General features: G+C 40.1%; 1 protein-coding gene across 1 annotated transcript; it reads left to right on the top strand.

Moving 5' to 3' along the window:
• Positions 1 to 13,242: 13,242 nt before the first annotated feature.
• LOC116969013 (zinc finger protein 420-like) lies at positions 13,243 to 15,012 on the top strand. Its single transcript, XM_033015987.1, has 2 exons — positions 13,243 to 14,848; positions 14,960 to 15,012. Exons 1-2 carry the CDS (start codon positions 13,246 to 13,248, stop codon positions 15,010 to 15,012), a joined length of 1,656 nt encoding a protein of 551 aa, XP_032871878.1. The 5' UTR covers positions 13,243 to 13,245.
• Positions 15,013 to 15,377: the final 365 nt, after the last annotated feature.

The raw sequence follows: 15,377 nt of genomic DNA, 5'->3' as shown, positions 1-15,377 counted from the left end.
CCTTTTTAATGTAAAAATAAACAGCCTACCTTCCGTTGTCCCCTGTATGATATCCGGCCCATTGTCGGCGGTCGCGGGTTTAGAGGTTAATTTTTAACCTACTATAACAAGTAAATAAACCCCTTAAAAGTAAAAATAGCTCAAGCGACGGAATCTTCCAGCGATTTTTCGTAAATAATTAACTAGGCTGAACAACCTCGATTTGAACAGCCTAGGGAAAATCGCGTTTTAAACCCGCCCCCCTCTAAATGGCGCCAAAATCGCGCACACGGGCTGGGACAGATTTTCAGCGACGCTTCAGATACGTTTTACAATATACCTATGTACTTGGTGAGTTCACACCTGGAGTATTGCGTACAGTTTTGGTCTCCTAATCTGAGGAAAGACGTACTTGCCATAGAGGGAGTGCAGAGAAGGTTCACCAGACTGATTCCTGGGATGTCAGGACTTTCATATGAAGGAAGACTGGATAGACTCGGCTTGTACTCGCTAGAATTTAGAAGATTACCTTATAACCATATAACAATTACAGCACGGAAACAGGCCATCTCCGCCCTACAAGTCCGTGCCAAACAATTATTTTCCCCTAGTCCCATCTGCCTGCACGCAGACCATATTCCTCCATTCCTTTCTCATCCATATACCTATCTAATTTATTTTTAAATGATAACATCGAACCTGCCTCCACCACTTCCACTGGAAGCTCATTCCACACAGCTACCACTCTCTGAGTATAGAAGTTCCCCCTCAGGTTACCCCTAAACTTCTGTCCCTTAATTCTCAATTCATGTCCTCTTGTATGAAGCTTCCCTACTCTCAATGGGAAAAGCTTGTCCACGTCAACTCTGTCTATCCCTCTCATCATTTTAAAGACCTCTATCAAGTCCCCTCTTAACCTTCTGCGCTCCAGAGAATAAAAACCTAACTTATTCAACCTTTCTCTGTAACTTAGTTGCTGAAACCCAGGCAACATTTAGGTAAATCTCCTCTGTACTCTCTCTATTTTGTTGACATCCTTCCTATAATTGGGCGACCAAGATTGAGGGGAGTCTTATAGAAACGGACAAAATTCTTAAGGGGTTGGACAGGCTAGATGCAGGAAGATTGTTCCCGATGTTGAGGAGGTCTAGAGCAAGGGATCACAGTTTAAGGATAAGGGGGAAATCTTTTAGGACCGAGATGAGAAAATCATTTTTTTACACAGAGAATGGTGAATCTGTGGAATTCTCTGCCACAGAAGATAGTTGAGGCCACAGTTCATTGGGTATATTTAAAAGGGAGTTAGATGTGGCCCTTGTGGCTAAAGGGATCAGCGGGTATGGAGAGCAGGCAGGTACAGTATACTGAGTTGGATGATCAGCCATGATCATATTGAATGGCGGTGCAGGCTCGAAGGGTTGAATGGCCTACTCCTGCGCCTATTTTCTAATTTTCTATGAAAGAGAGAGAGAGAGAGATAGAGGGAGAGAGAGAAAGAGAGGGGAAGAAAGAGAGAGAATGATAGGGGGGGGGGGGGTGAGGGGAGAGCGAGGGAGAGAGATTTAAAAATGTTAATATTTTCTTAAGAAATGGATAGATGTTTAGATCTAGTAATTGAATTTTGTAATTAGCTACAGTTAGGTAACTAACTAATTATATACTTTAATTTCAGGTCATCCAAGTAAGATTGTTTCATATTTGTTTCAGAATGTTTCAATCTATAATAACTGAAAATGTCATTCCGTTCACTTAATGTTTAATAAAGTTATGGACTTTTGACTGTCCTCGATCACAGCTTTTGTGTTAAGTCAATGGAAAAGCAATAGGGAACAAGATGCTAATTTCCGAGTATGAAAATGGCCATAACTTTTTTAATATGAAAGTGAATTAGGTGTCAAATTAAACTTATTTATATGCTTTATCTGTTGGGATAAATGGCAGACTTGATTTTTGAAATCTTGAAATTTTGTAACATTGCTACATAATACTATCAGTTTTAATTTATTATTTGAGAGGGAGGCGCTTGGCTTTTCCACTTGTGAGGCCCCTCCCAATCCCCAATGTTTATTGAATTATTATAGGCCGAATGGGAAATATTTCTTAAAAAATTGTTCCTTATTGACAATTATATTGCAAAATCTGAATCAAACCTGCTTCCAAAAACCGTTTTCAAAACAAGCATGCTTTTTCCTATCCAGATCCATGGGAGTCCAGAACCAGGGGCCCCAGTTTAGGAATAAGGGGTAAGCCATTTAGGACTGAGATGGGGGAAAACCTTTTCACCCTGTGAGTTGTGAATTTGTGGAATTGTCTGCCACAGAAGGCAGTAGAGGCCAATTCACTGGATGTTTTCAAGAGAGTTAGATTTAGCTCTTAGGTCCGACGGAAACAAGGGATATGGGGGGAAAGCTGCTGGACGAGGTAGTTGAGGCTGGGACTATCCCAATGTTTAAGAAACAGTTAAACAGGGGTACATGGATCGGACAAGTTTGGAGGGATATGGGCCAAATGCAGGCAGGTGGGACTAATGTGGCTGGTACAAGTTGGTTGGTGTGGTCACGTTGGGTCGAAGGGCCTGTTTCCACACTGTATCACTCTGTGACTCTAACACCAATTGCTACAGTAACTCGGTGGATCAGATCTGTGGAGAACATGGATAGGTGACGTTACGGGTCGGGACCCTTCTTCAGACTGACATCATGTTAACAGATGAGGGGGTGATTGGCAGATGAGTAGAGCATTTGGAGTATTGCATACAGTTCTGGTCACTCCATTACAGGACTGATGTGGAGGCTTTGGGGCAGGTGCAGAGATGGTTTAAAAACAAGGAACTGCTGACATTGGTTTACGAAAAGGACACAAATGCTGGAGTAACTCAGCGGAACAGGCAGCATCTCTGGAGAGAAGGAATGGGTGAAGTTTCGAGTCGAGACTGAAGAAGGGAATTTTTGAAATACTTTAATCATATAATCCCAATCTACTTGATCAAACGCTTTTTCTGCATCCAGTGAGATGATAGCTAACTCTTGGTCGTGAGATTTATGTGAGTGCATTATGTTAAGCAAACGTCTCAAGTTATTGAATGAATGCCTCTTAGGTATAAATCCTGTTTGATCCTCATTTATTAGTCTACTAACATACCTGCTTAGTCTACTGGCTAGTGTTTTCGCTATTATTTTTTGATCCGTATTTAACAAAGCAATAGCTCTATATGAACCTGGTTCTTCTATATTTTTATCTTTTTTAAGTATTAATATGATCGTTGATTCTGCTAGTGTTTCAGGTAAGCTTTGCTCCTCAAAAGCATATGTATACATTTTCTGTAATCGTGGAGTAACTATGTCATAAAAAGATTTATAAAATTCATTACTGAATCCATCTGGTCCTGGTGTTTTTCCATTCTTTAGTGTTTTTATTGTGTCTTCTATCTCCTTAGAAGTAATTTGTGCTCCCAGTTCCTCTTGTTCCCTCAGTTCTAATTGTGGTAGGTTACAGTTATCTAGAAATTCTGAAATTTTATTATTGTCTATTAACGTTTTAGATGTGTATAGATTCTGGTAAAATTGAGCAAATCTTTTATTGATATCCTTGGGTAATGTTAATATTTCCCCTCTATCTGATTTAATCTTTAATATTGCATTCTCTTTTTCCCGTTTTTTCAGTTGGCGTGCGAAAAGTTTGTGGGGTTTATCCCCGAATTCGAAGTGTTCTTGTTTGTGATTTTAAATAATGTTATAACTTTCTCTGACAGTAATTTATTTAGCTTGAATTTCAATAATAGGATTTTATTATGTTTATCCATAGTTGGATCTTTAGCATTATCTGTATCTAATTGTTTTATTTGTTCTTCAAAGTGTCTTTGTTCCTTCTTATTCTTTTTATTTTGATAAGCTTGAAATGAAATAATGACTCCTCTAATAAATGCTTTGAAGGATTCCCATAATAGCGTGGGGGATATATCTGATGTAACATTCATGTCACGGTGCTGATGACGTCATCAGTAAGCGCCGTGAATTTAACGGAGGGAGGCATTTTAAATGAAAAACACGTCTCCAGGTCGGAGCCCACAGAGGAAAGCTACAAAACACCTGCTGAAGACTCAGGAACATCAAGAAACTGCAAAACTGACCTCTGGAGTGGACTCTGGAATGGCTACACGATCTAAGACTGAGATGACCACAAAAGAGAAAACCGAAATGGAGGAGTTAAAGAACTCGGTAAGAGATTTGAAAAATGATTTGAAAGCTGGAAACTTAAATTTGATGGAAAACATGCATGCATTTATTAATGCCGGTAATGAAAAAATACTTGAGTGCATTGGGGCTCTGCAAAAAAAAGTTGATGATGTGCAAGAAGAATTAACGGAGAAAATTAAGACGGTGGCAGAAGAGTCCACAAAGATGTTTGAGGCTGTGCAGGAAACTGTATCTGCAAATGTAACTGCAGTGAAAGATATGAAAGCTGTTGTGGAAGAGATGGCTGGAGAGATGCAGACGATGAAGTCAGAAATAGACAGCCTCAAGAGCCAACTTACAAAGGTTGCTGATAAATATGTTGACCTAGAAGCTCGCTCAAGACGTCAAAATATACGAATACGTGGAGTAAAAGAGGGTGCTGAGGGGGACAATGCTCGTGGGTACACTGCCAACCTAATTAAACACGTGCTCAATCTATCTGAGGCACCTGTAATTGAAGAAGCACATCGACTACCCAGAGTTAAACCAAGATCTCAAGGAGAACATGCCTACCCAAGACAGATCATAATCAAACTTCGGGATATCCCAACAATGGAAGCGCTGATGAAAAAGATCAAATACGGAGAGAACATGATGTACAGAAATGATTCTATTAAACTCCTACGGGACTACCCTCACGAGATTGTTCTGAAGAGAAGAAAGTTCTCACAGACCAGAGAAGCTCTTTACGAGGTCAAGGGTGTCAGATGTGGAGTGTATTATCCGGCCAGAATGCGTATTACTTTCATGGGAACCTCAAAAACATTTATTAACTCGGTGGAATCTCTTAAATACGCTCAAGAAATCGTGGCCAAGGCAGCAACAACTGAAGATTGATCACCAAGACGTCATGAACAAATTAATTTGCTTATTCCCCCAACAAGAATATTACAAGAAAAGTGAAATAAGCGAACAACACCAATCTTTAAAAATTACTACACGCAACAGATTTTCCACGAGACGTGTCTAGACATTATTATCTCGCCTTGAACATTGCGGAATCTAACTCAAGGACATTCTGTGCTCAAATGAGGAAAGACTGATAACATGGGAGTGAATCTGCTGAGCTGAGAGCGAAAAACATCACATGGCTTATATAGTTTTACAAAATATTGAGAATTAATAATAATTAATAATTAACAATACTAATATAGAAATAGCAACTGAAACTGATAAAAATGTGTTGCCTGCTTTATAACGCAGACAACCGTAATCACATATGTTCCGCAGCTCGAGTGGGGAGGGGAGGAGACTCGGGCACCTGGCACAATTCCAGGAGCCTGAATTCGGTTAACCCTTTCAGCGAACAACTCACTTTTAACAATACTAAAACCATTTACAAATAGTTAAGAGATAAAGAGTGAGGAATATATGTAACTTAATACATGATTAGATTTGATAAGTCGGAATGAAACATATATATATATATACTGCAACTGGGTGAAATAGAACTTATTTGGAAACGGTACCGACCCCCTAGGGTTTGGGTAATAAAGGCAGCGGGGCTAACCTTTTAACATCTACGCCGGAAGCGATATAGATGTCGTACCCCACAGACGAGTGGGTCACTCACTACGGTGTCTGAGTTTCGGACACCGTAAATTTATTTGATATACTTTTTTTTTTTATTATCACAATATGTCACATCTATGTGTTTTCTTTTCAAGGACAATCGCAGAGGGGAACTACCAAGGAAGTCTATATTATAAATGCTCCCAAAATAACCAGAGTCCTGAGGTATGAATGCACCATAATAAATAAGGTCATCAAAATAGGTAGAAATGTATGACGACAATCAAAAGAAAATGGGAGGAATCACACTATGCAGTTGGAATATAAGGGGTATTAATGAACCTATTAAAAGGGGCAAGATACTAGCTCAGTTGAAATCATACAACACGGATATTTCGTTTCTACAGGAAACGCATCTTAAACATCAAGATCAGACGAGACTGAGGGCGAACTGGATAGGCCAAACATTTCAGTCTTCATTTACTTCCAAATCTAGAGGTACCGCTATCATTATTCGTAAAGGAATTCCATTTAAATCAAAGAATATTATTTCAGATAAGGAAGGGAGATACCTTATAGTAGCAGGAGAGATCAATAATACGCCAATTACGTTGGTAAACATATATGCACCCAATTTTGATAACCCTCAATTTTTTAATAAAATTCTGAATATAATTGCAGAATGTAATTATCAAAATGTCATAATTGGAGGAGACTTTAACTGTGTTTTAGACCCTTATCTAGATAAATCGATGCAAAAACAAAAAGGTAATAGGAAATCTAAAACCAGTGAACTTTTACATACATATATGGAAAACACAAATATAGTAGATGTGTGGAGAATTGCAAACCCGACGGGAAGGGATTATTCGTTTTATTCAACGGTGCATAAAACATACTCACGGATAGACTATTTTCTTGTGGATACAAAATTAATTCCGCACACTATGAACCCTAAATACCACACTAATGCGATCTCAGACCACTCCCCGTTAACTTTTGTTTTAAAACTAGAAGGAATGTCTATGAATAAATCGTTCTGGAGGTTTAACTCGCAAATTTTAAAAGACCCACAAGGGAGTATATATCTAAAAAAACAGATGGACCTATTTTTTGAGATAAATGATACACCAGATATATCCCCCACGCTATTATGGGAATCCTTCAAAGCATTTATTAGAGGAGTCATTATTTCATTTCAAGCTTATCAAAATAAAAAGAATAAGAATGAACAAAGACATTTAGAAGAACAAATAAAACAATTAGATACAGATAATGCTAAAGATCCAACTATGGATAAACATAATAAAATCCTATTATTGAAATTCAAGCTAAATAAATTACTGTCAGAGAAAGTTATAACATTATTTAAAATCACAAAACAAGAACACTTCGAATTCGGGGATAAACCCCACAAACTTTTAGCACGCCAACTGAAAAAACGGGAAAAAGAGAATGCAATATTAAAGATTAAATCAGATAGAGGGGAATTATTAACATTACCCAAGGATATCAATAAAAGATTTGCTCAATTTTACCAGAATCTATACACATCTAAAACGTTAATAGACAATAATAAAATTTCAGAATTTCTAGATAACTGTAACCTACCACAATTAGAACTGAGGGAACAAGAGGAACTGGGAGCACAAATTACTTCTAAGGAGATAGAAGACACAATAAAAACACTAAAGAATGGAAAAACACCAGGACCAGATGGATTCAGTAATGAATTTTATAAATCTTTTTATGACATAGTTACTCCACGATTACAGAAAATGTATACATATGCTTTTGAGGAGCAAAGCTTACCTGAAACACTAGCAGAATCAACGATCATATTAATACTTAAAAAAGATAAAAATATAGAAGAACCAGGTTCATATAGAGCCATTGCTTTGTTAAATACGGATCAAAAAATAATAGCGAAAACACTAGCCAGTAGACTAAGCAGGTATGTTAGTAGACTAATAAATGAGGATCAAACAGGATTTATACCTAAGAGACATTCATTCAATAACTTGAGACGTTTGCTTAACATAATGCACTCACATAAATCTCACGACCAAGAGTTAGCTATCATCTCACTGGATGCAGAAAAAGCGTTTGATCAAGTAGTATGGGATTATATGATTAAAGTATTGCAAAAATTCCAATTGGGAGAGAACTTCATTGCATGGATAAAACTATTATATAACAAACCTACGGCTAGAATACTAACTAATAATATATTATCCTCGAAATTTGAACTATCAAGGGGCAATAGACAAGGTTGTTCATTATCTCCGCTGTTATTTGCTTTGGTAATTGAACCCCTTGCTGAAAAAATAAGAACACACCTGGATATTTACGGTTATAATACAAAATATTCAAATAACAAAATATCCCTATATGCCGATGATGTACTACTGTACATCACAAAACCACAACACAACACGACTCAACACATCTCAGGAAATTCCCCTTTAAAATAGCTACAGAAAAATTCAAATATTTGGGAATTGAAATTACTAGAAATTACCAGGATATGTTTAAAGCCAATTATAATCCTCTACTTAAGAAATTAAATAATTTGATTAAATTCTGGAAAACACTTCCGATGTCCTTAATAGGCAGAATAAACGCTATAAAAATGATTTTCTTACCACAAATTCTATACCTATTTCAATCAATACCTATATATCTCCCAAAAAAGTTTTTCAAAAAATTGGACTCAGACATTACAAATTTCATATGGGATTATAAACCCCATAGAATACAAAGAACACACCTTAATAAACGAAAAGAGTGGGGGGGTCTAGCGCTCCCTAACTTTATGTATTATAATTGGGCAGTAAATATTAAAAATATGATTCACCTGCTGGACAATTCTGCCCAGCAGGCGGACTGGATTGTAATGGAAAAAGGGGATTGCTCCCCGAGTAATATAGGAGCGATTATCCTCTCACCAATAAATCTGAATAATAAAAATTATAATAAAAACCCAATTATACATAGCACAATTAGAACATGGAAACAAATAAAACAGAATCTAAAATTAAGAAACCTATCTCTCTCAATACCAATAGCCAATAACCCATCGTTTAAACCATCAATCATAGACAAATCATTTATACATTGGGAAAGAATGGGAATCAAAACGCTCGAAGATCTGTATGAAGTGGGAAAATTACTATCATTTCAACAACTACAACTGAAATATAATTTGAAAAATAACCAATATTTTAAATATCTTCAAATTTGTGATTATTTGAAAAAATACACAAAAGACTATCATAATATGCCTTCCGACTTACTGGATGAAGCAATGAAGACAAAGGCGGAATCAGCTAACTTAATATCGTACTTATATAATATCATTTTAAACATAGAAATACCCACAACAGATGGAATTAGAAGAGACTGGGAACAAGAATTAGCTATAAAAATTTCAAAAGAGAGCTGGGATAAACATTTACTACAGGTGCATAAATGCTCGATCAATGTACGACATACGCTTATCCAATTCAAAACATTACATAGACTATACTATTCAAAAACTAAATTAAATAAAATCTTTCCTAATGTTTCACCAATCTGTGATAAATGTCTGTGTCAAGAAGCTACCATAGCGCACTCTTTTGTTTTTTGTACAAAAATCCAAAAATTCTGGCATGGAATATTTGATATTTTTTCAAAATTAATTAAATAAAACTGGTACCAAAACCAGAATGGATCATTTTTGGGATATCGGAAGGTATCCCTGAATTAAACGTGTATCAGAAGAATTTACTCAATTACGGGCTAATAATGGGAAAAAAGCTCATACTTAAATTCTGGAAAAATGCGCCCACACCAACAATAAAAATGTGGATATCAAATATGTTTGAAACATTACATCTGGAAGAGATGAGATTCCTCTTAGCAGATAAAGCAAACCAATTCCAAAAGACGTGGTCTACGTTTATGGACCTATTACAAGCATGAGGTGCAATAGTAATTTTAAAAATAAATAAATAAATAAATGGTATCAGGACCTGGCATTGGGAGATAAAACAACAAAAACAGACTTGGTTGGTAGTCTTTCTGCGGAGTTTAATGTTATAATAGAGCGATTGTCCTTACTTTCTTTTTCTTTCTTTTCTAGGGTCTACTTTCTTACTTTACTTCCTTCTCTAACTTCTTTTCTAAGGGGCTTTCTTTTCCCAACACTCTCCTGCACTTCACAACTCTTGCGCACCTTCTTTACTTTCCTTACTTCTATCTTTTTCTTAAAGCTTTAAAAAAAATAAAAATGAAGCGGTACAAAAAATGTATTAAGATATATGTGTTGTGTGTTATTACATATGCTTTTAAAGATCAAAGCTTACCTGAAACACTAGCAGAATCAACGATCATATTAATACTTAAAAAAGATAAAAATATAGAAGAACCAGGATCATATAGAGCTATCGCTTTGTTAAATACGGATCAAAAAATAATAGCGAAAACACTAGCCAGTAGACTAAGCAGGTATGTTAGTAGACTAATAAATGAGGATCAAACAGGATTTATACCTAAGAGACATTCATTCAATAACTTGAGACGTTTGCTTAACATAATGCACTCACATAAATCTCATGACCAAGAGTTATCTATCATCTCACTGGACGCAGAAAAAGCGTTTGATCAAGTAGTATGGGATTATATGATTAAAGTATTGCAAAAATTCCAATTGGGCGAGAACTTCATTGCATGGATAAAACTATTATATAACAAACCTACGGCTAGATTACTAACTAATAATATATTATCCTCGAAATTTGAACTATCAAGGGGCAATAGACAAGGTTGTTCATTATCTCCGCTGTTATTTGCTTTGGTAATTGAACCCCTTGCGGAAAAAATAAGAACACACCTGGATATTTACGGTTATAATACAAAATATTCAAATAACAAAATATCGCTATATGTACATCACAAAACCACAAATTAGTATACCGAATATATTAAATTTAATTGAGGACTTTGGATCCTTCTCAGGATATAGAATAAATTGGAACAAAAGTGAAATTATGTCGATAAAACCAAAAGACTCAACACACCTCAGGAAATTCCCCTTTAAAATAGCTACAGAAAAATTTAAATATTTGGGAATTGAAATTACTAGAAATTACCAAGATATGTTTAAAGCTAATTATAATCCCTTACTTAAGAAATTAAATAATTTGATTAAATTCTGGAAAACACTTCCGATGTCCTTAATAGGCAGAATAAACGCTATAAAAATGATTTTCTTACCACAAATTCTATACCTATTTCAATCGATACCTATATATCTCCCAAAAAAGTTTTTCAAAAAATTGGACTCAGACATTACAAATTTTATATGGGATTATAAATCCCATAGAATACAAAGAACACACCTTAATAAACGAAAAGAGTTGGGGGGTCTAGCGCTCCCTAACTTTATGTATTATAATTGGGCAGTAAATATTAAAAATATGATTCACCTGCTGGACAACTCTGCCCAGCAGGCGGACTGGATTGTAATGGAAAAAGGGGACTGCTCCCCGAGTAATATAGGAGCGATTATCCTCTCACCAATAAATTTGAATAATAAAAATTATAATAAAAACCCAATTATACATAGCACAATTAGAACATGGAAACAAATAAAACAGAATCTAAAATTAAGAAACCTATCTCTCTCAATACCAATAGTCAATAACCCATCGTTTAAACCATCAATCATAGATAAATCATTTATACAATGGGAAAGAATGGGAATCAAAACGCTCGAAGATCTGTATGAATTGGGAAAATTACTATCATTTCAACAACTACAACTGAAATATAATTTGAAAAATAACCAATATTTTAAATATCTTCAAATTCGTGATTATCTGAAAAAATACACAAAAGTCTATCATAATATGCCTTCCGACTTACTGGATGAAGCAATGAAGACAAAGGCGGAATCAGCTAACTTAATATCGTACTTAAATAATATCATTTTAAACATAGAAATACCCACAACAGATGGAATTAGAAGAGACTGGGAACAAGAATTAGCTATAAAAATTTCAAAAGAGAGCTGGGATAAACATTTACTACAGGTGCATAAATGCTCGATCAATGTACGACATACGCTTATCCAATTCAAAACATTACAAGACTATACTATTCAAAAACTAAATTAAATAAAATCTTTCCTAATGTTTCACCAATCTGTGATAAATGTCTGTGTCAAGAAGCTACCATAGCGCACTCTTTTGTTTTTTGTACAAAAATCCAAAAATTCTGGCATGGAATATTTGATATTTTTTCAAAATTAATTAAAATAAAACTGGTACCAAAACCAGAATGGATCATTTTTGGGATATCGGAAGGTATCCCTGAATTAAACGTGTATCAGAAGAATTTACTCAATTACGGGCTAATAATGGGAAAAAAGCTCATACTTAAATTCTGGAAAAATGCGCCCACACCAACAATAAAAATGTGGATATCAAATATGTTTGAAACATTACATCTGGAAGAGATGAGATTCCTCTTAGCAGGTAAAGCAAACCAATTCCAAAAGACGTGGTCTACGTTTATGGACCTATTACAAGCATGAGGTGCAATAGTAATTTTAAAAATAAATAAATAAATAAATGGTATCAGGACCTGGCATTGGGAGATAAAACAACAAAAACAGACTTGGTTGGTAGTCTTTCTGCGGAGTTTAATGTTATAATAGAGCGATTCTCCTTACTTTCTTTTTCTTTCTTTTCTAGGGTCTACTTTCTTACTTTACTTCCTTCTCTAACTTCTTTTCTAAGGGGCTTTCATTTCCCAACACTCTCCTGCACTTCACAACTCTTGCGCACCTTCTTTACTTTCCTTACTTCTATCTTTTTCTTAAAGCTTTAAAAAAAAAAAAAAATGAAGCGGTACAAAAAATGTATTAAGATATATGTGTTGTGTGTTATTGTAATTTACCGTACTTCTAATAAAAAAAAAAAAATTAAAAAAAAAGAGACTGAAGAAGGGTGTGCCAGCAGGCCGGAGGGGTGTGCAAGGAACATGCCACAGTGTGGGCAGGTGAAGGGGCACTGGCTGGTGTGGATTCACCAGTGCTCCAGCAGGTGGTCAAGGTGGGTGAAGCCACAGGCTGGACATGCGGGTGAATCGCTTGCCACACTCAGTGCACACAAAGGGTCTCCGGTGTATATCAGCTGGTGCTCTCGCAGCCCCCATGCGCTCTCGCCGCAGTGGGAGCAGCCGCTCACCCGTGTGGGCCAGCATGTTGGAGCAACTCATCCCCTCCCCATCCTTCCGCCACCCCCACTCCACTCCACTTGACCCCCATCCCCTCCCCTCACCACACCCACTTTCCCTCTCGTCAGGCACGCGTTAGTAATGTTCTGTTTCCAACTTGTTCCCCTCCTGTAGGGTTTAGGAGCCATTGCTGTGGACAGAGAGACGGGGACGTGAGCGGCCATTGAGGGTGAGCCCCCCATCTGCTCGGTGTGTGGGCTGCGCTTCGAGGGGCTGAGCTTCGATAGAGGACCACATGGCGGGGCACAACAAGGAGAAGCGTTATGAGTGCGACGTGTGTGGCAAGGCCTGGCAGTACCCGTGCGAGCTGGAGATCCACCAGCGGGTGCACACGGGGGAACGTCCCTTTGACTGCTCGGACTGCGGCAAGAGCTTCAAGACGGCGAATGTCCTGGAGACCCACCGGCTGTTGCACACGGGCGAGAAGTCCTATGACTGCTCCACCTACGGCAAGAGCTTTACCCGGTTGTCAGGGCTGCGGGTGCACCGGCGGGTGCACAGCAGTGAGCTGTCCTTCACCTGCTCTGACAGTGGCAAAGGCTTCAAGTCGTCCACGAACCTGAAGGTGCACAGACGCCTGAACACCGGGGAGCGGCCCTACACCTGCACCCAATGCGGCAAGGGCTTCACCAGACCCTGCATCCTGCTGAAGCACCAGCGCATCCACAGCGGCGAGCGCCCCTACACCTGCGCCCAGTGCAGCAAGGGCTTCACCAACTCTAGTCACCTGCTGGAGCACCAGCGCACCCACACCGGCGAGCGCCCCTATACCTGCACCCAGTGCGGCAAGGGCTTCAGCCAGTCTAGTCACCTGCAGAAGCACAAGCGCACCCACACCGGCGAGCGCCCCTACACCTGCGCCCAATGCGGCAACGGCTTCAGCCAATACAGCTATCTGCAGACGCACCAACGCACCCACACCGGCGAGCGCCCCTACATCTGCGCCCAGTGCAGCAAGGGCTTCACCCAGTCTGGTCACCTGCTGGAGCATCAGCGCAAGCACACCGGCGAGCGCCCCTACACCTGCACGCAATGCGTCAAGGGCTTCACCCAGTCTAGTCACCTGCTGGTGCACGAACGCACCCACACCGGCGAGCGCCCCTACACCTGCGCCCAGTGCGGCAAGGGCTTCACCAGACCCTGCATCCTGCTGAAGCACCAGCGCATCCACACCGGCGAGCGCCCCTACATCTGCGCCCAGTGCAGCAAGGGCTTCACCAACTCTAGTCACCTGCTGGAGCACCAGCGCACCCACACCGGCGAGCGCCCCTACACCTGCACCCAGTGCGGCAAGGGCTTCACCCAGTCTAGTCACCTGCAGAAGCACAAGCGCACCCACACCGGCGAGCGCCCCTACACCTGCGGCCAGTGCAGCAAGGGCTTCACCAACTCTAGTCACTTGCTGGAGCACCAGCGCACCCACACCGGCGAGCGCCCCTACACCTGCACCCAGTGCGGCAAGGGCTTCATCCAGTCTAGTCACCTGCAGAAGCACAAGCGTACCCACACCGGCGAGCGCCCCTACACCTGCGCCCAGAGCGGCAAGGGCATCATCAGCTCCAGCAGCCTGCTGATGCACAAGCACGTGCACACCCGCGTGCGCCCCTACACCTGCGCCCAGTGCGGCAAGAGCTTCACCCGTTCCTCCAACCTGCTGTCCCACGAGCGGATTCACGCTGGCGACCATCCCGTCCCCAGCCTGGTGTGTGGAGAACACTTTGCCACAGCCTCCCACGCCCTGTCTCACCAGCACGTGCACACCAGTGGCCAGCCCTACGACTGCCCGTACTGTGGTGAGTCGTTTGACAGCTCGCGGGGGTTGCGGCAGCACCGGCGGGCCCACGTCGGCGAGCAGCTGGTCCCACTGTGACAAGAGAGCACGGGGGCTGCGGGAGCACCAGCGGATACACACCAGAGAGAGACCCTTTGTGTGCGCTGAGTGTGGCAAGGGTTTCACCCGCATGTTCAGTCTGTGACAACACCGGAGTACCCACAGCGGTGAGCGTCCCTTCCCCTGCCCGTCCTGTGATAGGGGCTTCACTCGCCTTGACCACCTGCTGGAGCACCGTAGGGTCCACACCGGCCAGCGCCCCTTCACCTGCCCGCTCTGTGCAAAGGCCTTTGCCCGCTCCTCCAGCCTCCTGGCACACCGCCACGTGGATAGATAGGCGCTGTTTAGGTAAACACAAAATGCTGGAAGGAATGGGTAACGTTTCTGGTCGAGACCATCCTCAGTCTCGACCCGAAATGTCACCCATTTCTTCTGTCCAGAGATGCTGCCTGAGTTACTCCAGCATTTTGTGTCCTTTTTTGTAAATCAGCATCTGCAGTTCCTTGTTTTTAAACCATTCTGGTTAACCATCTCTG

This window comes from Amblyraja radiata, assembly GCF_010909765.2.
Source record: "Amblyraja radiata isolate CabotCenter1 chromosome 42 unlocalized genomic scaffold, sAmbRad1.1.pri SUPER_42_unloc_2, whole genome shotgun sequence".
Taxonomy (NCBI): domain Eukaryota; kingdom Metazoa; phylum Chordata; class Chondrichthyes; order Rajiformes; family Rajidae; genus Amblyraja; species Amblyraja radiata.
Note: the sequence above shows the minus strand (reverse complement) of the source record. Positions and strands in the feature narration are given on the sequence as shown.